At 37.2% G+C, this 24,819-nt stretch overlaps 1 protein-coding gene across 1 annotated transcript in view; it reads left to right on the forward strand.

The window, feature by feature from the left end:
• ascc3 (activating signal cointegrator 1 complex subunit 3) overlaps positions 1-24,819 on the forward strand; it is a 352,716-nt gene that overhangs the window by 248,570 nt on the left and 79,327 nt on the right. Inside the window, exons 23-30 of the mRNA XM_079836136.1 lie at positions 799-897; positions 4,588-4,756; positions 10,554-10,774; positions 10,852-10,937; positions 11,028-11,194; positions 18,388-18,533; positions 19,888-20,008; positions 22,752-22,894. Of these exons, the coding sequence (XP_079692262.1) occupies positions 799-897; positions 4,588-4,756; positions 10,554-10,774; positions 10,852-10,937; positions 11,028-11,194; positions 18,388-18,533; positions 19,888-20,008; positions 22,752-22,894 (1,152 nt within the window). The remainder of the gene's footprint in view (positions 1-798; positions 898-4,587; positions 4,757-10,553; positions 10,775-10,851; positions 10,938-11,027; positions 11,195-18,387; positions 18,534-19,887; positions 20,009-22,751; positions 22,895-24,819) is intronic.

The raw sequence follows: 24,819 nt of genomic DNA on the forward strand, positions 1-24,819 counted from the left end.
TGTGTGTGTGTGTGTGTGTGTGTGTGTGTGTGTGTGTGTGTGTGTGTGTGTGTGTGTGTGTGTGTGTGTGTGTGTGTGTGTGTGTGTGTGTGTGTGTGTGTGTGTGTGTGTGTGTGTGTGTGTGTGTGTGTGTGTGTGTGTGTGTGTGTGTGTGTAAAAAAACTTTTATTTTTTTCGAATTGTATTATTTTATGTATTCATTTAATACAGCTAATAGTTGTTTTTTATTACATTATTTAATTATATTAATGAATATGTTTGTTTATGTCCTGTTATCAGAAGGTGTTGTAAGGTGTGAGATTGAGATTCAGATCAAACAGCTGGAGGATGTTCATTCTCAGCTCGGCCGGACGATACACACACTATATCACTATATCACTATATCACTATATCATTCGCTTTAACATGAAACAGGCCACAGCTCAACAGGCTGTAAAGATTTCACTTACTTCTCACTAAATACACGCCACAGATTTCACCGTCTATGAAACCGTGATCGTGTTGAGCAAGAGTTCAGCTGAATGTCAAGCTCCAACTTTATAGAATAAATGAAAGACAATTAAAGCATTAATAGCCACAAGAAGAAAGGACTTTTTGTGCTATAGAAGAAGTGTTTTAAGCACACTAGAAGTCTTATGTAAAGTGTTCCTATATTTCTCATGTTATATATATATCTATAATTCGTGTGTGTTTTGGTCTCAGCAGTGTAAGTTTGGTATATGTCCACTTTTTAACGTTTTTGTTAGTGAAAGCTTAAACTGGACATGTTGCTCTGACACTTGTGTTGTGGTGTTGAAGGTGCATGGCTCTGTGGGAGAGCCCTGGTGGTTATGGGTGGAGGACCCCATCAACGACCACATCTACCACTCGGAGTACTTCCTCCTGCAGAAGAAGCAGGTACATCAGCTAACCACACCACTGCATGATGAGCCGCTCTCAATTACACACTTCACCTTTAAATTCATATAAAACATCTCCCAAAAACGCTACTTTTCATGGGAAAAAACACTGTTTTTTCAATACACTAAACTAGGGGTCGACCGATATGGATTTTTTAGTGCCGATGCCGATACCGATTTTTTTTTATCAGTCTTAGCCGATGACGATACGAGCTGCCGATTCTCTTGAGCCGATATTTTGAGCCCATACTGCTTTTGCTCCCTCAATTCACAACATAAAAATGACACAATAATCAGGATGATAACAATTTAAAAAAAGGCACATTTATTGAACTAAAAAAAACTATATTTAACAAATAGTAAAAACAGGTGAGGTAGAACAAGAAAAAAAAAAGAGTTCAGTGGTGAAAATAAATTCTGAAAATAAATATTTAAGCATAAATAAAATAATTACACTATTGCACACAGTATCAACAAGCAAGCAGCATAATAAAGTGCACACTGACTGTACTATACTTCATTTAAAACTATTTACAACCTAGTCATTTAATGGTTACACTCTAAAAAATGCTGGGTTAAAAATAACCCAAGTTGGGTTGAATATGGACTAACCCAGCAATTGGGTTGTTTTGACCCAGCGGTTGGGTTAAATGTTTGCTTAAAACAACCCAATCGCTGAGTTAAAACAACCCAATTGATGGGTTAGTCCATTTTCAACCCAACTTGGGTTATTTTTAACCCAGCATTTTTTAGAGTGTAGGTGCACTTTCCTTAATCTCTTGTAGAGAAACACCAGCAGTAATTCAGGAAAAAATCTCCCAATGCTCCACATGAAACTTCAGTCTTTCCACCTTTTACCATCGTGTCAATTCTCAATTGATTTTGATTAATATGCGCGAGGGAGAGCAAGAGAGATTGAAGACGGTGAGAGCTGCCCTGTGGACGCCTGTCTGTAAATAATGCAGGGGAAAAATATCGGCGAATGCAGCAGCCTTACATCGGCCGATGCCGATACACTTAAAGGGTTAGTTCACCCAAAAATGAAAATTCTGTCATTAATTACTCACCCTCATGTCGTTCAACACCCGTCAGACCTCCGTTCATCTTCGGAACACAAATGAAGATATTTTAGTGTAAATCTGATGGCTCTGAAAGGCCTCCATTGGCACAATGAACTTTACACTCTCAAGACCCTTAAAAGGCACTAAAGACGTCATTACAAAGTCCATCTCACTACAGTGGTTCTAAAATAACTTTATGAATCGGCGAGAATAGTTTTTGTGCGCAAAAAAACCCTAAATAACGAGACTTACATAGTGATGACGATTTCAAAACAAAGCATCATGAAGCTTCGAAGCGTTATGAATCAGTGAGTCGAATCGTGATTCGGAATCGCACGTTAAACCGCCAAACTGCTGAAATTTGGCGATTCAAACCGCTGAATCGACTCAGTGATTCATAACGCTTCAAAGCTTCATGATGCTTTGTTTTGAAATCGTCATCACTATGTAAGTCTCGTTATTTAGGGTTTTTCACAGATCACCAGAAATCAAAACTCAGATATAAATTACCAACAGAGAGAAAAAAATGTAAATCAAAAAATCAATACACTAAAGAAAACAGGTTTCTAAAAGAGACTTGAAAGCAGACAGAGAAGAGGCCGTGATAATCTCTAAAGGCTCTTAGGCTTCTGGATGGAGTGTAGGGATGAAGAAGCTCAGAGAGGTAGACAGGAACTAGGTTATGTAGAACTAAATGCTAGACTAAAACACTCTTCAAATACATAAAACATCAGCCTTTACAGTGTCTCTTGAGGAAAGCAAACGCTGTTCTTATTCAAACAACCAGTTCTTCATTTACCATTGCATTGCAAACAAGCAGAGATGCTCCAAACTGTCTTTAGCACTTCATTCACGATAGAGCGGGCGGAGTTATGAGGTTTGACTGACGGTTTGAGGAGCCAATGGCGATACGAGGTTCAGTCACAAGCTCTTTTTAATATTTTTCATTGGTTAGATATTCACAAAACACACAGAGAGATGTAAAGGGTGACCAATAGTAATGATTTGTGAAAGGAAAAAAAAGCTGAAAAATGGAAAAACAAGGTTTCCGCCCGACTGTGATGATATGCGGTTAAAAATGTTTTTCATTAATTGAAGTTAACTGAAATAAAAATGAATTACAGCCTAATAGAAATCTTTTTTTTAAAACTAAAATGAATGAAAATCACATTACTCAGTTACTCAAACTTATCCGGTCTCATCCTTTATATTAATGTATTGTTGTTTTTTACAATCAACAAGCCGTTTTTACTGTCATTTTTACAAACAAGCAAATAGTTGTACTGTTTACTGCACTTTACTGTTATTCTTCTGGTTATTCACCTATAGCGGCTAATGAATCCAAACTTGCACACATTCACAGAGCATAACGTTGCAAAACAAGTTGAATACTGCTAAAATAACACTGCAAAAAAAGCTCAGTTTAAACCAGGGCTTAAAAACGGAAAAAATATCAATGGGTTCACTCCGAGCAGAATCGATATTTTAACGTTTCCGTTTTTGCGTTCCTCAATAAACATTACTGTTCCGAAAACAGTTTGATTTGAAAGAATAACGGTTAATAATGTTATTTTAATTTAATTTAGCCAAACAAACAAATATGTATAAATAAAGACTTATTTTCACTCAATAATAATATAACGCATGATAATTAAACTTGAATATTTATTTCATAACATTTTTAAAACCACAACAGAAATACATGCATTAATTACAAAGCATAAACAGCGGGACAAATATTGACCTGTTTTAATGGAGCAGAAAGTGGCCTCTATATGCCTATTGTTTTCAGAAGAGTGATAACATTCTTTGTACATAACTTTTTTTTCAACACGACTTGTTTTAAAAATTGCATGAATAAAGAATAAATAAACTGGATAACCATTGCTCTTTTAATGCTGGTATTTTCAAAGCAAACACTGTGCAACACGTCCTTGCATCCCATAATCAGATTCAGTCAGCTAATAAAGCTTGATCATTTAATGCAATATAACACCATTTAATACGAAGCATCAGCCGTCTATAGAAAACATTGAGCTGTCCTGTATTGGCAATCTGAAAGACTATAGGAAGAATGTTTGATAGATGCTATAGCCTACGGATAGGCTTAAACGGAATCCACAAACTAGCCTAAATCAGTCTATTTGAGCTTAAAGTCCGAACTGCTTATTTAAACATATGAAAAGAATGTCCTCCAATACCTGCGCTTTCATTGATGACCTCAGTGGGTAAAGAAATGTACTTGAGGCGTGTAAATGCGCTCACACTGACTTGCGTTACCGGTAGATTCATAGATGACATTTCACTCACGCTTGATCCGTCACATCACATGCTGGAGCTACTCTATTCATGATTGGTCACTGCCAAATTACAATATTAAAGAGAACGATAAAATAACGTTATTAACCGGTTAATGGTCATTTCAAATTAACGTTTCTGTTCAGAACGATTCAAATTGATTTCGTTTTCGTTTTTGTTCCTCTTAAAATTTTGTTCGTTTCCGGTTTTCGTTTTCGTTCCTTGAACCGGTTCAGAGCCCTGGTTTAAATGTTATTTAGTAAAGGATGGAGACCAGGTTAACGATGAGCTGCAGATGTGAATGCGTTTCTAATGACATGTCCTCTCAGGTGCTGAGTGGAGAGCCGCAGCAGGTGGTCTTCACCATACCCATCTTTGAGCCCATGCCTTCTCAGTATTACATCCGAGCCGTGTCTGACCGCTGGCTGGGCTCTGAAGCCGTGTGCATCATCAACTTCCAGCATCTCATCCTGCCTGAAAGACACCCGCCACACACAGGTGCGTCCCATACACACACACATACGTGCCTTCCTCCAGCGGATGCTTTATTCCTTATTTAGGATGAATCTCTTTTAATGTTGTGTGGAATGAGTCTTATGGTCATTTTTGTTCTTTCAGACAGTATCACATGGGGGCATTTCAGCATTTAAAGTGCTTTTATTTTATTTTTTTATTGCCGTTCAAATTGGAAATTTTCCCCCACTCAGGACAATTTCTGAATTGCCTAATGTTTTGTGACAAATAACAGTTTTTCAGTATATCCACAAGTGAACCAAAATTCATAATTAAAAATGTGTTTTTTGCTGTTAGACTATGTGCCCTATTTTAATGATCTAAACACATGGTCTGTAGCGTGTGGCGCAGGTGCAGGGCGTGTCCAAATCCACTTTTGCTAGTTTAATGACGAGAAAAATGGTTGGCGTGCCGGGTGCATGTCCAAAAGGGTTGTCCCTCGTCTCTTAATGAGTCATGGGTGTGTTTTGGGCGCAATGTGCAATAAACCAATCAGAGTCTCATCTCCCATTCCCTTTAAGAGCCAGTTGCGCTCACACCATGGCTGATTCACTATTTACATGGACGCTTCTCCAGAGAGGAATCCTTTTATTTGTAATATTTAACCCTATAGGCTCATATTACTAACACGCCCTTTAAATAACACAAAATATACTGCGCTATTGACTTTAGAGCAGGTTTGTGTTGGTCAATGGCGCAGTCGTTTTCAGTTCCTCAATATAGCAACACGCCAACAATGCTCCTGAACACACCTGGTGTTCAGACCAGACGCCCATGGGTCAACAGATGTGCATTTACTATTTAAACAACGTGGAGCTGGACGTGAAAATGAAAACTGCGTCGGGCTGAAACTAGCAGAAAAAACACTTGCGTTGCTCCTGCCGCTGCATTGGGCCGGGTGTATGATAGGGCCCAATGTGGGAGAGCAAAATCAGTTTGAATCCAATGCGATAACATTAACTTCAATTTTCGGAAAAGATCCACTCTGGGTCAAAATGACCAGGGGCCTCATTTATAAAACTTTGCGTAGGATTTGCGTCAGAAGTGGCATGCAGATGAAACATAGGACGTGCGTACGCACAGAAATATTCTGATTTATAAAACCGTGCGCACGCACATCCTACGCAGTTTTCCCTTAATAAATCACAATCAATTCTAAATGAAGCGCAGCTTTTGTGGCTTCATGTCACGCCCATAGTTGCCCATAAATAGTCCGTGAAACGGCCACAAGTTAATATTCATAATCTGCGAAATCATGGCAAACACAGAGAGGAAATCAAAAAAACGTAACTTCACTCAATGTGAAGTCGAAGTTATCGTTGGCGAGGTGGAAAAGAGGAGAAAAATGTTGTTTGGAGGGCACAGTGTGGGCATTACTAATGCCAAAAAGGCACTTGAGTGGCAAAAGGTTGCAGACGCCGTAAATGCCTCACAACCTCGGACCATGGACGAAATAAAAAAGAAATGGTCGGACATCAAAGTCGAGGCAAAAAAGCGTCTAGCGCTCCATCGCCAGAGTGTGTCCTCGTTTGCCAGCAAGTCTTCTTGTCTGAAGATGCCTTCACTCCGAATCCTTCCATTTGCCACATCTTCTAAGAGCGCAAGATCAGCCATTGTGCGTCATTATGCATTGTGATGGGGCATTTTATTTCCATCCATTTAATTGCATCTGACAAGCTACAGATGTCGGTTATAATCTACGTGGAAATGGGAAATAGTTCAGTGCAAATGTAATTCTTGCAGCTTTCTGAATGGTTGAGACATACGTCATACGTTATTTTATCAAAAATAAAACAAACTAAAGGCATATGCATGAATACCATGATTCCGTAGCTGATGAATCAATTTTTACTATGAAAACAACTTTCCCCAGTGGACAATTAATACATCTATCTCCCTAATTATCTATCTATCTGTCTATCTAATTGCATCTATATCTGCTCCGCCAGACGGAGACATTGACGAGAATATCAGTTTTGTACATTATTTCGTTCTGTTTACCACATTATTTATGAGGATGAATTGCATAAAATGCCAATATTATTGCAGAACATATTTCACAAATATGTGTTAATTTGCATTTCTGTTGTAATTTTCGTTTGTTTTACACTGCAGATCGATCAAACGGGTGTTTGTGTTGGCTGTTAATTGTAAGACTTGCTTTGTGAAGTCTTCATGTTATTTATGAGAGGCAGTATTGCCATTTCTTTTACACAACGGTCTACAGTTTCACACACTTTCACGTGTTTCTTCATCTGCCGACGGTGTCGCCATTTCTCATTTCACCCGTTTTTGTGTGTACGCCTGGGTCAGAGCTTGCGTGAAGGAACGCACATTTTCCCGTCAAGCTTGCTTTTTATAAATACCAATTATTGCGTAGAGAGCGGCGTACGCCTTCTTTTATGTGTGCGCAACGTTTATAAATGAGGCTCCAGAACACAATGTGAGGGTTAAAGAAATAGACTAGGCAGATTACGCAATGTGTGCAGTGTTTTTCTTTCCAAACTCTGCGATTAAATTGTAGTGAAGACATCAGCCACGATTCAGCGCTGACGAAGCCAAAATATTGACTCTAATCACCATACAGGCAAAACTTTACTTAAAGAGTGAACATAGTTGCATCGATGAGGTTATCAATATCATCACTGTAATTTGCTGGTAAAATTCGGAAAGTACTGATACACACAAGTTTAATATCGAAATCCAACAAATGACTCAGCACTTTGCACTTTTTGTTTGCATAAACGTTAAAAATAATAACACTACCAATGATGGCCAGATTTTAAATTAACAAAAAAATGTTGGTTGGGTGACTGACAACATTAACCCCTGGTTTCACAGACAAGGCTTAAGCTAGTCTCAGACTAAAGCATGTTTGAGCTGTTTTAACTCAAAGCAACTTGCACTGAGATATCTTAAAATATGTCATTGTTTTGTCTCAAGATGCACACCAGTAATGATTTTTTTCTAGGGCACATTTATAAAAGCTACTTAAATGCTCTAATTGAACTAGCCCTAATCCTGGTTTAGTCTAAGCCCTGTCTGTGAAACCAAGCCACAATGTTTAAAGTTTTGACCAAAAAAACTAAAAAGTTTTATAAAATGATAAATCACACATTTCTATAGCCCCTTTCAAACTTACAGTCTTAACTGGTAAATTGGCGTTAACAGATCATGTGTGAACAGGGCCTTTTCAAAAATGCCGGTAAATTGGTTCTGGAAATGTATCAGTAAGGGAAGTTGTAACATTACCAGCAGGGCTTGACATTAACACCCGCCATTTTGGATTTCAGCTGTGGCGTGTAACACATTCACTCCCACTAGCCTCAAAAGGCATCTGTTATAGTCGCGATGCGCATTATAACCAATCACACGCAATTCTGTTGAGCTTATAAATGCAATGTCATAGAGGAGTTCAGATCAGTCCTCGCTGAAACACCAGAGTTTTGTTCTCTCACTCACTGAAATCTGCACTCTCATCAAAGCAGAGATGTGTGTGCGATGCGCAGGAGATCATCATACTGTGTCTGTGATTGACTGTTTTTGTTCTAGTTCAGCAGCGATAATAGTTTCAAACAATTATCACAACAGAACCACAAGGCATGATGTGACTGGCATAAAGCTGGCTTAACATTGGACGTTCGATTTCCGTCTCTAAAGTTACATACGACATTGGTATACACGTTTCTAACTTCAGCATTTGAAGAGAATGACTTACAGTCATAAAACTGACTGTAAGGTGTCAGGTATGATGCACACCTTTTAGATTTGGTATATTTAATCAAATAAACTGTCAAATCACATGAAAATATGGATATGTATTTCACTAGGCTACTGTATGGGCTCATACACAATATGCTAGATTTAAATATGTCATAGCTGATAGAAATAAAAATCTTCAGCTGTTGATGACCTGTCATGTTATACATTTCATGTAGACTTGATTTGGGTGTCTACAGTGCTCATTTACATGTAGCCAACAACACATTTCTGAACAACAAAATTGTGGCCAGTGACAATGCTGAGTGGCTAGTAACTCTGGAAAAGCACTAGCCACAGTGGCAAAAGTTAATAAGCCCTGATTAGCAGTAAATTACCGGTAATGTGCGCTGTGTGAACGCAGAATGAAGATTACAGGTATTTGCACATATGAAGTCCGAATGCTCTGACATAAGACGCAAGCAGACATAAGTCATAAGTTCTCATGTGCTGTTTACAGAAGGCTTTTTAATAGTATAAATATGCGTTAAATGATCATCTTTGACCATTGTGTCGCGTCTCGCAGCTTTTTAAACGTGTCACGCTCCAGACCCAGCCATCTTTTGCATTCATCAGCGCTCCGGCTCTGCAGTTGGACATTATTACGCACATCTCGTGTTTTTAAAGGGTAACTAAACCCTAAAACAACTTTTTTTTAGTCAAAGCTACACTGTGTGATATTTTCCCCCATCTTGCGTTAAAAATGTATATGACCATCCAGTGAATTTTAGTTTCTCTCAATTCCGATTTCGTTTAAACTCCTACGGTGGCCGATTTAGTCCAAGATTAACATGGCTTCCAGTTCGACCTCGTCCACATTCGACACGGTGCCATCGAGTGTTAAAACGCCAAAGGCGGAGCTTGAATTTACGGGTATGTCCCTCTTTGGCTAATGTACTTTCAAGATGGAGGGGCAACATGGCGACTGGCATTCGAACCCTCACCCGTATGTATTTACAATGGCAAATTATAAACTTACGAGAATACTTTATTACTTGAAAGAAGTAAATATACATTAATGAGCACATATATTTTTGAAAGAACTAAGTGTTTTTAGCTAAGAATAAACTAAAAAAGTTACACAGTGTAGCTTTAATGATCTTCAAGACTGGGGCTTTATTAGTGCTGTTCATTGATTCGAGTAAATGTTTTGACATTTGGTGTTTTAATTCTACAATATATGGTGTAAATCCATCCCAGTGCTGCCCTCTTAAGTTTGAACGATGGCTACTGCAGTTGAATTTTCCTATTGGACGTTGTTTGCCATTTTGACGTATGTTGGCTCTTCCAACTCGGCTCACTTTTCCAGCATTTTTCAAATATTCCCAGTGGGTGGAGTTCAGCTGTGAACTAAGGTTTAGTTACCCTTTAAAAGCAAAAACACGTTCTGTTTGATCATCCCATCATGCCTTTCACTCGTCAAATATATGTTGTCACATTGCTGTGTGAAAGGGGCTTATGGGAGCTCGTTTCAGCCACAGAATAAAAATAAAAAAGGGTAATTGCTAGGGCTGTCAAAAGATTAATCGCGATTAATCGCATCCAAAAAAAAAGTTTGTGTTTACATAATATATGTGTGTGTACTCTGTTCATTATTATTTATATATAAATATGAACTTGTAAACTTGTTATATAAACTTGTTATATAAATACACACACAAGCATGTGTATATTTAAGAAAAAAAAATATTTTTATATATAAAACATTTATATTTATATATATTATAGATTATATAAATGTATATACATGCAAATATTTCTTAAATATATTCATGAATGTGTGTATTTTATATATAAATAATAATTAACAGAGTACACACATATATTATGTAAACACAAACTTTTATTTTGGATGCAATTAATCGCGATTAATTTTTTGACAGCCCTAGTAATTGCAGCTTTTCACAATTTTGAGGGTTTTTTCTCACAAACTCACATTTGTGAAGACTCATCTTGCCATCCAAATGTGTGTTTTATAATGGAGAAGCCATGCAAATGTACATTTTCCTTTCCTCAATTCCAGAGCTCTTGGATCTTCAGCCGTTGCCTGTGACTGCACTGGGAAACCGGGAGTACGAGAGTCTGTACAAGTTCACCCACTTTAATCCCATTCAGACGCAGATCTTCCACACGCTTTACCACACGGACACCAACGTCCTGCTGGGAGCTCCCACCGGCTCCGGGAAAACCATCGCTGCAGAGATGGCCATCTTCAGGGTCTTCAACATGTACCCCAACTCCAAGGTCTGAACCTCTGCCATGTGTCAGGGTTTAGCTGTAAATGTTGATGTGGTTTAACCGGCATGTGTCTGTGTGAGCAGGTGGTCTACATCGCTCCTCTCAAAGCTCTGGTACGGGAGAGGATTGAGGACTGGAAGATCAGAATCGAAGAGAAACTTGGGAGGAAGTGAGCGTGTTTATAGATTCATCTGGCAAATATGTATCTGTTATTATACCCTGACCTTTATTTGCTGATTATCATACTCCGTCTCTCTAGGGTGGTTGAGTTAACAGGTGACGTTACTCCAGACATGCGGGCCATAGCGCAGGCTGACCTGATCGTCACCACTCCGGAGAAATGGGATGGAGTCAGCCGAAGCTGGCAGAACCGCAGCTATGTGCAGAAAGTGGCCATCCTCATCATAGACGAGATCCATCTTCTGGGTAAAGGCCCTGATATACTCACCACAAAGTCTTTTGCGACATTGGCTGAAAAAATCTGACCAGCGATATACCGTTAGCGAACATAATAAAAGCATAATAACATGGCTTTAAAAGCATCTTCTCAAGGCGCTGTGCACAAAATAAGCAATACGTATCTGATGTAATAAAAGTAACATCAACAAACAAATTTAAAAAAAAAAAGTCAAGCTTTAAAAATGTCAGGTCTAAGTTCAGTAGTTAACCCTCTGGGGGTCTTCGTCATTTCTGACACAATTTTTTATTTATTTTTTATGTTAAAAATCGTAGCTTCATCTGAACTTTATTGGTACTTGGTATATGAACACTCAAAAAAATTGGGGACAGGATTTGAAAAGTCTAACTGGTTGTAAAAAAAATAGTCTTCGGGTCAAAAATGACCCCCATAGGAAATGAATGGGAAATTGGCAAAAATATGAAAATGCAGAGTTTTTTTGTGCATACAATCTACAAATCAGCCAGAATTCAGAAAAAAAAGGACTCAACAGTGAAGGGATGAATCTCTAAAACATCAAGAGTGCAAAACAGACAAAAACACACACACACAAAAACACAATTAGCTTTTGGAATGGCACGCGTTAATTTGTGTGTGCGTGTGTTTTTGTGTGTATAAGTGTGTGTGTGTGTGTGAGTTTTTTTGTCTGTTTTGCACTCTTGATGTTTTAGAGATTCACCCCTTCACTGTTGAGTCCCTTTTTTCTGCATCCTGGCTGATTTGTAGATTGTATGCACAAAAAAAACTAATTTCCCATTAATTTCCTATGGGGGTCATTTTTGACCCGAAGGTCCTGAATGTGACTATTTTTTTTTTTTTACGACCACTTAGACTTTTCAAATCCTGTCCCCAATTTTTCTGGGTGTTCATATACCAAGTACCAATAAAGTTTTGGACCATTCCGATGAAGCTACGATTTTTTACATTTTTTTATAAAATGTAAGATCCACTATAGTGGTAAAAATGTGCTATTGTGTGATAAAAATGCTCAATGTGTCCACCGGATGTGCCACGGGTATACTACACTTTCTTCACAGATGCGTGTGCAAGCTTTTGAAAGTATTTCTTTGGCTGTGATCTCGAAGCAAATTTTGAAAAGCCTCTATTGTGTCGTGTGAATAAACACCTCTTGTTAAAATGATGGGGGTCCAGCCTGGCCACCTCTTGATATCTGGTGGCAGAAACTTGTTTCCATAAAGAAAGAAAGTCACAATGTCATTAAATATAAATGCATGTTTTTTTGTGACATGTTGGCACTGTTTGGAGCTGGTCTTAATTCTTTTTCTACTGTACTTTGAGCTGAGTTGAGTTTTAAATTAACTTACAGTTTGTCCTGCCAATGTGCCCAAGTCTAAATTGAGCATAAACATGCAAACACATGTGCATACGCATACATAAACATATGAACATGTGCACTTGTCTGGCTATCACCAGACAAAGCTCATTTTAAGATTGAACATTGGTCTGGGGAGTCTGCTCTGTATTTTCTACTGCACAAGAGGCGTGATCAACGAGCATAAATTAAATGACTCTGTACGCAATTGGATAGTCCTTCAACCAATCAGACCACAAGAGGCGTGATCAACGAGCATAAATTAAATGACTCTGTATGCAATTGGATAGTCCTTCAACCAATCAGACCACAAGAGGCGTGATCAACGAACATAAATTAAATGACTCTGTATGCAATTGGATAGTCCTTCAACCAATCAGACCACAAGAGGCGTGATCAACGAGCATAAATTAAATGACTCTGTATGCAATTGGATAGTCCTTCAACCAATCAGACCACAAGAGGCGTGATCAACGAACATAAATTAAATGACTGTACGCAATTGGATAGTCCTTCAACCAATCAGACCACAAGAAGCGTGATCAACAGGCATAAATTAAATGACTCTGTACGCAATTGGATAGTCCTTCAACCAATCAAACCACAAGAGGCGTGATCAACGAACATAAATTAAATGACTCTGTACGCAATTGGATAGTCCTTCAACCAATCAGACCACAAGAGGCGTGATCAACGGGCATAAACAACCCATCGCTTCTCTATCTGTCATCGTCTTAAACCCGCCAATAGCGCGCCAGAATGGATAAGCCAGTCTGTGATTGGTTCCCGCAAAAGTGTAACAGAAGCAGTAGAAATGAATGCACAGGTTTCCAGACTGAGTTGCTGGGCGAAATCAAATCGCCGGCAGATCAGAGTTTATCCAGTCTACATGTACACACTCTCGACAGCTGGTTTTGTTATTTTGTTCATTTATGTTTTCTTGAATTGGTTTGGGACAGTTGATGATCAAACAATTGAACTGAAAAAGTATGCCTGCCTATCTGTTGACTTTTATTGATCACTGAGATAGCAGTGATTGGAATGAAGTTGGTACAAAAAATAAATAAATAGCTTTGATGTAGTAAACTACTTTTGCCATGTTGCTGTGGCTTAGCTTGCTACATTTCCCAGGGGGGTAGCTTCAGTGTAGGGAAGCTTCATTTAATGTAGAGTAACTGCTAGCTTAGCTCACTATATTTTCCAAGTAGCTTGCCCAACACTGCTTAATATATGCTGGTTATGTGTCTCCCTAATGTAGGGAATAGTGATTGAGGGTGTAGGGGGCGATTTCGGACACAGCCATGGTCCCACAACGGCGAAACAGCCTCTGCTCCGCTTGCTAGAGTAGCCACGCCCCCAAACTCATTCTATAGGCTGAGCTGAAAGAGATTGACAGATATTAGTGGACCACTCTGTGTTTGGATGGTGCCTGGGAGGCTCAATGTTTACAATTTTGGGGAAGATAACCCCATTAATGGCATACTGATAGTAGACAGGGAACAATAAACTGGGTTAAGAGATAGTATTTTAGCATAAAAATCTTACATACTATACACTACATGGTCAAACTTGCATCCACTTTTAATTAGGGAGTTTGGCTTTCATCTATTACAAACAGATGCATTAAATCAACTTAGATATTTTTTAGAAGAATCGGCTTGAACTTTTCTGTTGATTGGTTTACTGAGTCTGGTGTGGAGAAGCTTGATTGGTCTGCACAAAGCTTAGACCTGAAACCTATAGAAAAGCTGGATTTAATGCCAGGCCCCATTGCCCAACATCACTGATGCTCTTGTGTCTGAATGGTAGCAAAGCCCAGCAGCCGACATCTAGAGCAAAGCTTTCCCAGAGGAGTGGAAACTATTATACTGCATCAAAGGGATGAACAAACCACTGTTAATGGCCATGGTTTTGAAATTAAATCTTCAACAAGCACATATGAGTCTGGTGTTCAGGTGCGCACATATGTTTGCCTATGTCGAATGGCTGCCAGCAATGTATTAAAGTCAAGGAGCTTGACATAAATGAATTGGACAGCTTCAGTCCTGAACCGTGTGTAGTTGGATAAGATGATAATACCCCTATATACACGAGTATCTGCATGCATTTACACACATGTATGGCCGGTTCTTGATTTAAGAGACTGATTATAGAGCCTCCTTCAAGACCCTTATTCTTGAAGGATGAAATATTTTGTTACATACAATTCATACGTAAGAGGAGTACTCTTCTCAACAGGCCTGCGTTAGTTTTATTGTGTTGTTCAGACCTACATAGTAAATGTTTTACATAACTGTTTGCCACATCTGCCAATGGCCGGAAACTTCAGCACATTTTTTTAGCAGCCATGAAGCAGTTTTTTCAAAAAACAGGCAGTAATTAAACCAAAAATGTACATAGAAAATTCACAATTCTCTATTCCAGTTTCAAGACCACATCTAAAACCACTAGCCTAACTAATATACATCGAAAAAGTAAGTACTAAAATTAAAACAGATAATCAAACCACAAGCAAAAGCACAAATAAATAAAATGTAACCAATGCAAATGAAATAAACAGTGCTTTTCACGTCTGACAGTCGTTTTCAGGCACATTTAATAAAGTGAGCAAATGTAAAATAACACTTCACAGTCTTCTCTGTATAAATTAAACATCCTAATTAATTCATCCTTATTAAAGTTGCAAAAGTTACTCAGTCAGATTAACATTAGAAACACATCAGGAATATTAGGCTGCTGTCACTTTAAGAGTGAATGCACAGATCTAATATACTGATACTGTTACACATGCGTTTACTTTCTCAATTGCTAACACTTACTTAAGACATAACTCACTATGTTTACTATGATACTATGAGCACAAGAGAGCTCAGTTGCAAAAGTTACTCAGTCAGATTAACATTAGAAACACAGCAGGAATATTAGGCTGCTGTCACTTTAAGAGTGAATGCACAGATCTAATATACTGATAGTTACATGTGCGTTTACTTTCTTAACTGCTAACACTTAAGACATAACCCACTATGTTTACTATGATCCTTGCTATTTTTTGACAATTGAGCACAAGAGAGCTTAGTGTAGTATTTCATGTTTGTTTACGCTCAGGCATTGTTAGAATTCATAAAAATGTTACCAGCCAACTGGCAAGTGACACCGTTTAATTTAAGCCGGGCGTACACCGTGCGATTTTTGCTGTTGTACGAGCTCGCAGATGATTTTTTTCTCTCGGGAGAAATGGCATGAAAATGGTGGATGCCCGTATGGTCGTGGCTCGCAGCGTGAGAGAGGAATTACGAGACGAGCCGAGCACATTACGAGCAGTTTTGGGAGTAATGCGCTACAAAGTAACACGCAACTGTAATGCCACTACTTTTAGCGGTAACTAACGCGCGTGTAACTAAATATTGTTTTAATCAAGTAACGCAATTAAAACTGAAAGTTCGTTACTCTCTTTTGTGAAAAATGAACGCTTGCAGATAAGAAACTCAAATCTAGGCCCTAGCCCGGCCTATGTTCGACAGCTTATCAAAATTCTCGGCCCTGAGATCGACTGGCTTGCTACTCATTTGCGGCGATGCGTGTTGCAGTAGCGCCGTCATATCTGACTACAACATGTCATATATAGCCTATAACACGCTCACACGCTTATTTTTTAACATTTTGCTAGGAGTAAAATTTACATATGTGATGTAAACAAACAGATACATTTACACATGTCCAGTTTCACCTGAAATGTTGAATGAAAAATTGTTTGTTTGACTGTTCAGTACTGTTCATATTTACATTAAAAAAACAGACATAAAAGTAACTTAAAAGTTACTTTCCCTAGTAACTAATTACTTTTGATATACAGTAATTGCTAAAGTAATTCAATTACTTGCCCAACACCAGTGTTAATTTCGTTGATAAATAATTTTCGTCAATGACCTTTTTTCACTGACGAAAACGAGACGATAACTAAATAAAAACTAGTGTTGGATGACAAAAACTATGAGGAAAATCAACTGTCATTTTCGTCAACAAATAAAAACGAGAGGAGAATGTTAGTGAGGGTGGATTAGGGAAGAATCCAGTCAGAACTGATGATCTGTGTCACAGATGAGCTCATTTGATCTGAACTGATCTAACCTCTGGAAAACACGGCTCATCCCCAATCCAGCTCCAGAGCGGCTCAATCAATCAATAACACACATTTACGCCAGGCAAGTGTTTATGAACTAATGCGGATGAATAATGACAATGTTTACTTTACAATGTTTATATAGTAATATGTTTTAGACGGTTGTAGCAACGCATATTTTATCTCCTGAACTTGAATGAGCTCCTGCAACTGCAATAGAGGCGCAGACATTTCAAAATAAGAGTCAATATGTGTTTCGAACTTGTTTATAATTAAAAGTCACGCATTATATATTAGTTTTTGGTTACACAATAAACTATATTTCATTTCATTCCCATTTAATTCATATTCAGGAGGAAAGATCAGTATTTGACACATATTCAATAAAGTATAAGGTTATAATAGTTCACTAAAACCATTAAAAAAAAATCTTCATTACTTGAAATTAAATAAATGTTAACTGAAATTAAAAAAATACATAAACTTATTTGAAGCTTTAGCTTAACTTGATATGGTCTACTGACTAAAACAGAAATACAAAGTTATAAAAACTATATAGATGTTTTTAAAAACAAACATAAAAGTGAATTGAGCTCTTTCGTGTATTTTTAATGTCAAAAACAAAATGATGTCAAAATGTCAGTTCAAGTGACCGTCGGTTATGTGATGCTTAAATGCTTAATGTATTACAATTGAACTAAACTCATTAGATTTTAGGAGATTAAACCTACTGTAGATTTAGTTGACTCAAATCTTTTGATATTCTGGTGACTAAAATATGACTAAAACTAAATGGCATTTTCGTCAAAAGACTATGACTAAAACTAAATCAAAATTTGCTGTTAAAATTAACTCTGGTTACGAGCTCCTCCCGACCTCACGATCATTTTTAAACATGTTTAAACGATTTTCACCAGCGTATGGCTGTCCCCTATTGCCAAATCATGCACAACCACGTCACATAGGCTAGATCGATGAGCATTATTAGGCTATAGCTCAGTGGCTGCAACCATAAAGCCTGCATACACACACACACACACACACACACACTCTCTCTCAGGTTGTTTCTGTCAAAAGGAATGGCAGCTGTTCTCTGCTTGTCAACAAATCATTTGCACACAAATCATTTTTCTATCTTTTTTCTAACCGAAGCTATAGCAGAAGCATTGAAAGCTCCAGTCTCTGTGTTTAGTGTGAAAGCTTGTGTGACCTCAGTGTCCGCCCGCCTTTACTCACCAACAGCGATTGTTACTCGTGTTTGCTTGGCAAATGTTAATTTTAGGCCCTGTTTATATACATGTAAACTAAAACTAGGCTCACAGTGCAAACAAATTGTAATAGTTGATGATAAAGCTACCAGTGAAATGAATGTTTCTCCAATTTCAAACGAAAACTGAAATGCCATCACTCAAATGTGCATAATATTATTTGAAATCTGCACTATGCAACTTTAGTTGTTTAGTGGCCAATAGAAACGCCATTTAATAAAGCTTTCACGCTTCAAAAAGTACAAAATGGCATGGTAAAGATAATCCATATGAGCCTCTTCTGAAGAGACACGATCGCTTCAACTGATGAACAGCCAGACATTAGCCCCGTTCACACATACAGTATGATCTTGTGTGTGTGTACATACCTGTAAATCATTTCTAATAATAGCATATGAAGATGGTATCGTTACAGTGTTTGTGTTTTGTTTGACTCCACAGGTGAGGACAGGGGACCGGTTCTAGAGGTCATTGTGTCCAGAACCAACTTTATCTCATCGCACACCTCAAAATCCGTCCGGGTGGTGGGACTCTCGACCGCGCTGGCTAATGCACGGGATCTAGCCGACTGGCTGGGCATCGGACAGGTTATAAACACACTTCTAACGTCACATCGCTGTCTATTGCATTTCATGAAAGACTTGCGATATCCAAATCGCTTTTGGAGGCCATCCATAGACTTTTATATATTAGGGCTGTCAAAAGATTAATCGCGATTAATCGCATCCGAAATAAAAGTTTGTGTTTACATAATATATGTGTGTGTACTCTGTTAATTATTATTTATATATAAAAACACACACAAACATGTATATATTTAAGAAAAATATATTATTTTTATTAGGGCTGTCAAAAGATTAATCGCATCCGAAATAAAAGTTTGTGTTTACATAATATATGTGTGTGTACTCTGTTAATTATTATTTATATATAAATACACACACAAGCATGTATATATTTAAGATTTTTTTTTATTATTATATATAAAACATTTATATTTATATATATTATAGATTATATAAATGTATATACATGCAAATATTTCTTAAATATATACATGAATGTGTGTGTGTATTTATATATAAATAATAATTAACAGAGTACACACACATATATTATGTAAACACAAACTTTTATTTTGGATGCGATTATTCGCGATTAATCTTTTGACAGCCCTAATATATATGCAAATTAATATTTTCGGGATCAGTGCTCCTTCCTCTTCTCATATGCATATGATTCACGGCACAGCAAATCGAGCAAGAAATCTTGGGCCCCAAAGTAGTTTTTTGAGAGCTGGATGTAATTGACGGGTCTGGTTTCGGTGTAATCATGCTTCACTTACCCCCGTAATGATTAGGGATGAAGTCAAAAGTGTAGAATAGCGATATTATCTGTAACACTGTACCATCGTTTACATCCTGTTTCCATTACAGATAGCCGACTGAATGTTCTGTCAGTCGTTCTGCGTTTATTCGCGCGCACATATGAGCGCGCAAGGGTCTATAAATAACGGCCACCCCTCTCCCAGTGTGTTGGCGCTGTGGCCGCATCAGGGCAGACAGCAGTGGTTATGTAAACGTTGTTTTACTATTGCTGAAATGTCACCCTGCTAGACAGACGGGGAAGGAAGGGCTGGGGGTCTCCATAAATCTGACGTGTGCTGTTTGGACTGAGGCGCGTCTCTAGCTGCCCGATCCATTATCCAGCCCTTTAAATATGTGCACACACGCACCCAGGCCCGGGCCACTTGTGTGAGAGCGTGGTTGTGGGACAGGGGACAATGACGGGCTGTAATTACCCCCAGATGGGCCACTCTGTCAGGCACACAGCCAGCTGGGCACTCCATCTCTCTCTTTATTACTGTCTTTCTCTGTGTCTTCTCACTTTCTGGCCCTGTTTTTCTGTCTTTATTCATCTGTCTGTCTGTCTCTATTTCAGGTGGGACTGTTTAATTTCCGGCCCTCTGTTCGCCCGGTGCCGTTGGAGGTTCACATCCAGGGCTTCCCGGGGCAACATTATTGCCCTCGTATGGCCAGCATGAACAAACCAGTCTTCCAGGGTAAAATACTACACGTAAACACACATTAAAGGAAAGGTGATATGTTCTGAATGATAAAGTGCTACAATATATTTGGAAAATCACAAATGCAAAAAAATTATCAATTGAGAGCACAAAAATTACAGTCAATCCAAAATGTATTCAGACACCTTTTCTCACATTATCACGGTTTATTCGCTATAGTTTAGAAAATGGTGTAAGATCGCATTAATTGGCTCCAAGGATCGGTAGCGAAGCGCGGTGAATTTAATTATAATATTCTTTATCTGACTCCATTTATCATAGTTGTCGAATTTAGAAGAGAATCCCAACTGGTTGTTTGGTCATTTATATTTGATAGTTAATCATACATTTAATCATTCCGTTTTAACTAGGGCTGTCAAAAGATTAATCGCGATTAATCGCATCCAAAATAAAAGTTTGTGTTTACATAATATATGTGTGTGTACACTTATTATTTATATATAAATACACACACATTCATGTATATATTTAAGAAATATTTGCATGTATATACTGTATATACATTTATATAATCTATAATATATATATAAATATAAATGTTTTATATATAAAAATAATATTTTTTTCTTAAATATATACATGCTTGTGTGTGTATTTATATATAAATAATAATTAACAGAGTACACACATATATTATGTAAACACAAACTTTTATTTTGGATGCGATTAATCGCGATTAATCTTTTGACAGCCCTAATTTTAACCCTTTGTTGCAATTATACCGTTCCGTATTGGAGATAGTTAATAATTACAGATTAATTCAGAAAGGATCAAAAATGCAAACATTTATTAACAGTCAAGTAAATGTAAAATGTCAATTACATAATAGACAGAAATCTCTTTTAAAAGGAAACACAAATTCTAATTATGGTTACACTTAAAATAGTTTCAAATAAATGTAAACTTAAACCCTTAATTATACTCAGTAGGCCTATGCCTAGAATGTTACCTGTGGGATAGAGAGAGAGAGAGAGAGAGAGAGAGATAGAGAGAGAGAGATAGAGAGAGAGAGAGAGAGAGAGAGAGAGAGAGAGAGAGAGAGAGAGAGAGAGAGAGAGAGAGAGAGAGAGAGAGAGAGATTTCTAGAGTAAGCAGAGAATCCAAAAGAGGCCGAACTACAGATGAAATCCTCTTTTATTCTCCTCCCTGATGTCACCAAACTCAAATATGACTCTTTTAAAACTGACCAATCAGACCAAACCGTGAGACGTTTGAAAGTAACCAATCAGACGAAACTGCTCCCATCGTACCAAAGGTGTGAAAAGTATTCAGCCATTCTTTTGTCCTTAGAAATCCCAAATTTAAGGGGGGAGGGGGTTGAGACAATTTCAAATATCTTGGTCTAACAGTAAAGCAGATGATTTCGTTCTATTTCAAATATCTTTGATTATTTTCTACCTGACAATGGTAATAAAAAATGAGAAGTTAAACTGTGTCAGAACAAATTCACCCTGATATTTTCAGAAAACTTTGATAGAAAGGGATGTAATGATTACAATCAGCCAATCAGCTGTTAGATTTAAGAACACAATTAGATGATACCAATTTAGCTCAACCAATGACCAAGCAATGCTTCATTTAGTTCAGTTTGTGGTGTCAAAGGTCGCATTAGCAATTCAAGAAAAAACACTTCAGCAAAACATTAAAAAGTATGATATTGTAGTCACATTTTATTGCTGATTTGAAATATGCTATTGAAACACAATCCTGGCAAACAGTTTTAGAGATAACCATTGTTTAATATTTTTGAAGTCAAGTCAGCTTTATTTCTCTAGCTCTTTTCACACACAGATGCTTCAAAGCAGCTTCACACTGATGAGAGGAAATTCATTTAGTTTTAGATGAAAAGCTAAAGTTTTCATTTCTGTTGTAAAAACTGATTTCAAAATATAAAAACACATGTAAAAATATATTGCATAAAATGAAAACAATAATGTAAATATTATTATTATAAGTGTGAATCAAAAATCTCATTTAAAAATGTAAAATAAATAAGCATGATTTTATCTCTTAAATGTCTAAGTGTTTGTTTTGGTCATAATTTAGACTTCTTAAAATCTAATTTCAGCTTTTTATCTCATAATCAGAATCATAATTTTGAATTTTTTATTTATTTATTTTTTCATAATTTTGACTTTAAATCCATTTATCTCAGAATTTTGTAAAGTCCTAATTTCAACTGTTCATCTCGCAATGACTTAGCATGTCATATTTTTGACTTTTTATCTAATAATGAGGACTTTTAAAATCGTATTTTCAACATTTTATCTCTTAATAATGACTTTATGATAATTGAAATGAGCTGATCAGTAATATAGTTTAATATTTAGTGTCCCCCACTGAGCAAGCCAAAAAAAAAAAAAAAGCCAAAGGCGACAGAGGCAAAAATCATTTAGTCATTTTTGTGTACATTACACCCCTAAAATGCACTGACTTTCCTAAAAGCATCTGAGACCAATTGCGAATTATTCTTTGTACTTTTACCAAACTCTGTGTTGCACTTTATTTTACAGTATGTGCACTTACCTGTACTACTAGCGTTCTTATCTAAGGGTTAAGGCTAGGCTAGTTATTGCCCAATTATTGTAATTGCTATAATAAAGTCCCTTTTTTTGTTTTCATCTTTCTTTATCTTTTATTTATTTAGTATTTTGTTAGTTTCTTATGCATTTTGATGGATAAATTCATATTTAGACTCTCTCTTCCCACTATCTTGCAGCCATTCGCACACATTCTCCAGCCAAGCCGGTGCTCATATTTGTGTCCTCCCGCCGGCAGACACGGCTCACGGCTCTCGACCTCATTGCATTTCTGGCTACAGAGGATGACCCCAAACAGTGGCTCCACCAGGATGAGAGAGAGGTCAGTGGTTTTACTTAATCACATTGCTTTTTCAAGTAATGGCTAAATGAATGCAATTCTTTTTGACAAAAAAATGAACTAGGTTACTTTTTCCAACTAATGGCGCATGTAAGTTTTTCCCATGGATTGACTGATCCTGTCCTGTCCTCATGTTGAGAGAAATCGGGATGGGAGTAGGGGGTACAGGTGTTGTGTGTGTGGTGTGTGAACAGGAAATGGATATTGTAGTTGTAGAGTGTGAGCATGCAAGATCTTTGTAGGAGTAGTTTTGCTCTCACATGTTGCGCCCTATCATACACTCATGCAATGCGACGGCAGTGTTTTTTATAGTTTGAGCCCGACGCAGTTATCATTTTCACGTCCAGCTCCACGTTGTTTAAATATCTAATGCACATCTGGGTGTGCACATCTGTTGACCCATGGGCGTCTGGTCTGAACACCAGGTGTGATCAGGAGCATTGTTGGCGTGTTGCTATTTTGAGGAACTGAAAACGACTGCGCCATTGACCAACACAAACCTGCTCTAAAGTCAACAGCGCAGTATATGTGTGTTATTTAAAGGGTGTGTTAGTAATATGCAGAGGTGGACAGTAACGAAGTACATTTACTTAAGTACTGCACTTAAGTACACTTTTTCAGTATCTGTACTTTACTGAAGTATTGTTTTTTAGGGAAACTTTTAATTTAACTTAACTTCACTACATTTGAAAGACAAATATCGCACTTTTTACTCCACTACATTTCTATCAAGGTCCTCGAAGTCAAAAGTTGTTTCTGTAGCAGCTTTGCAAGTCAGTGGAGGAATTTTTTTTTCTTCTTCAGTTTTTTTTTTTTTTTTGCAAAATGTAAATGTCTGGGAGAAAGAGAAGCGCAGACATATGGATGAATCTGAAAAAGCCTGATGAAGGAGCTCAGTTTAGTCTGTTTTTTGTGCCTCTGAGATGCCAGAGCACGAGAACTGAATAGAGCTTTCTTTTGTGTTTTTTCCGCACTTAAACAGACCAATACACACAAAATGTAAACATTTTCATTTTGGAAAGTATTCACGTAAACAAAGTTGATTATGTCTTAAGTGAACGTAAACAGTTGGGGGAATATCGGATGTGTATCAGTGTGTAGGATTTGTGCATTCTGCCTTAAAGTGACAGCAGCTTTGTAAAGAGCTTTGTAACTTTTAAGTATTTAAATTAGTTCAAGGTGGTCGTATGCTAGCATGTCGGATGGAGCATCACTGAAGGGCTTAAACCACCGTGCATTTATACAACAATGCAACAATAATAAAATAATTAGTGCTGGGCATCGATTAAAAAAAATTAACTAATTAATCGCTCTTTTTTCTGTAATTAATCGCAAGTTTTTAATATTTTGATATTGTAATAATTCAGTTACTCAACAATTTAAAGACAGCATATTTTAAATATGTGTTGTATTGTCATGTTTTTATGAATGAAGGCCAGTATCACTGATACTAAAGTGTCTATGAAACATTAATGACGTTACATTACAGTATAACTGAAAGCTCCCAATTTCAACATTTATTAGGCTTTAAAAAAAAAACTTTTAATTTAAGTGAACTTAAAACAATCTTTACATAAACCCAAAATAATAAATGTTATATTTACCCATGGCCTTCCCTTTTATACATATACAGAAATGTAATAGTTATCTTTCTTAACTGCATAAATAATAAATTAAATATAGATGAATCATCATTAAAGCTAAAATTTTCTCTGTTCCTGTTGTTCTTTGATGAACATTAATGACATCATTATCAGTGCTACTGTCACTTTAAGAGCGGCCGCGGGTCTCACGCGCTGTCTCGCGCATCTCATTTCCTCACAACTCTATAAGTTCATTTAAGACGTTATTTAACTAATTTAAGACTCCTAATATGAGAATACTCAAAATCCTCTGTGTTATTGTTT

The sequence above is a fragment of the Gobio gobio genome (assembly GCF_949357685.1).
Source record: "Gobio gobio genome assembly, chromosome: 15".
NCBI classification, from domain to species: Eukaryota; Metazoa; Chordata; class Actinopteri; order Cypriniformes; family Gobionidae; genus Gobio; species Gobio gobio.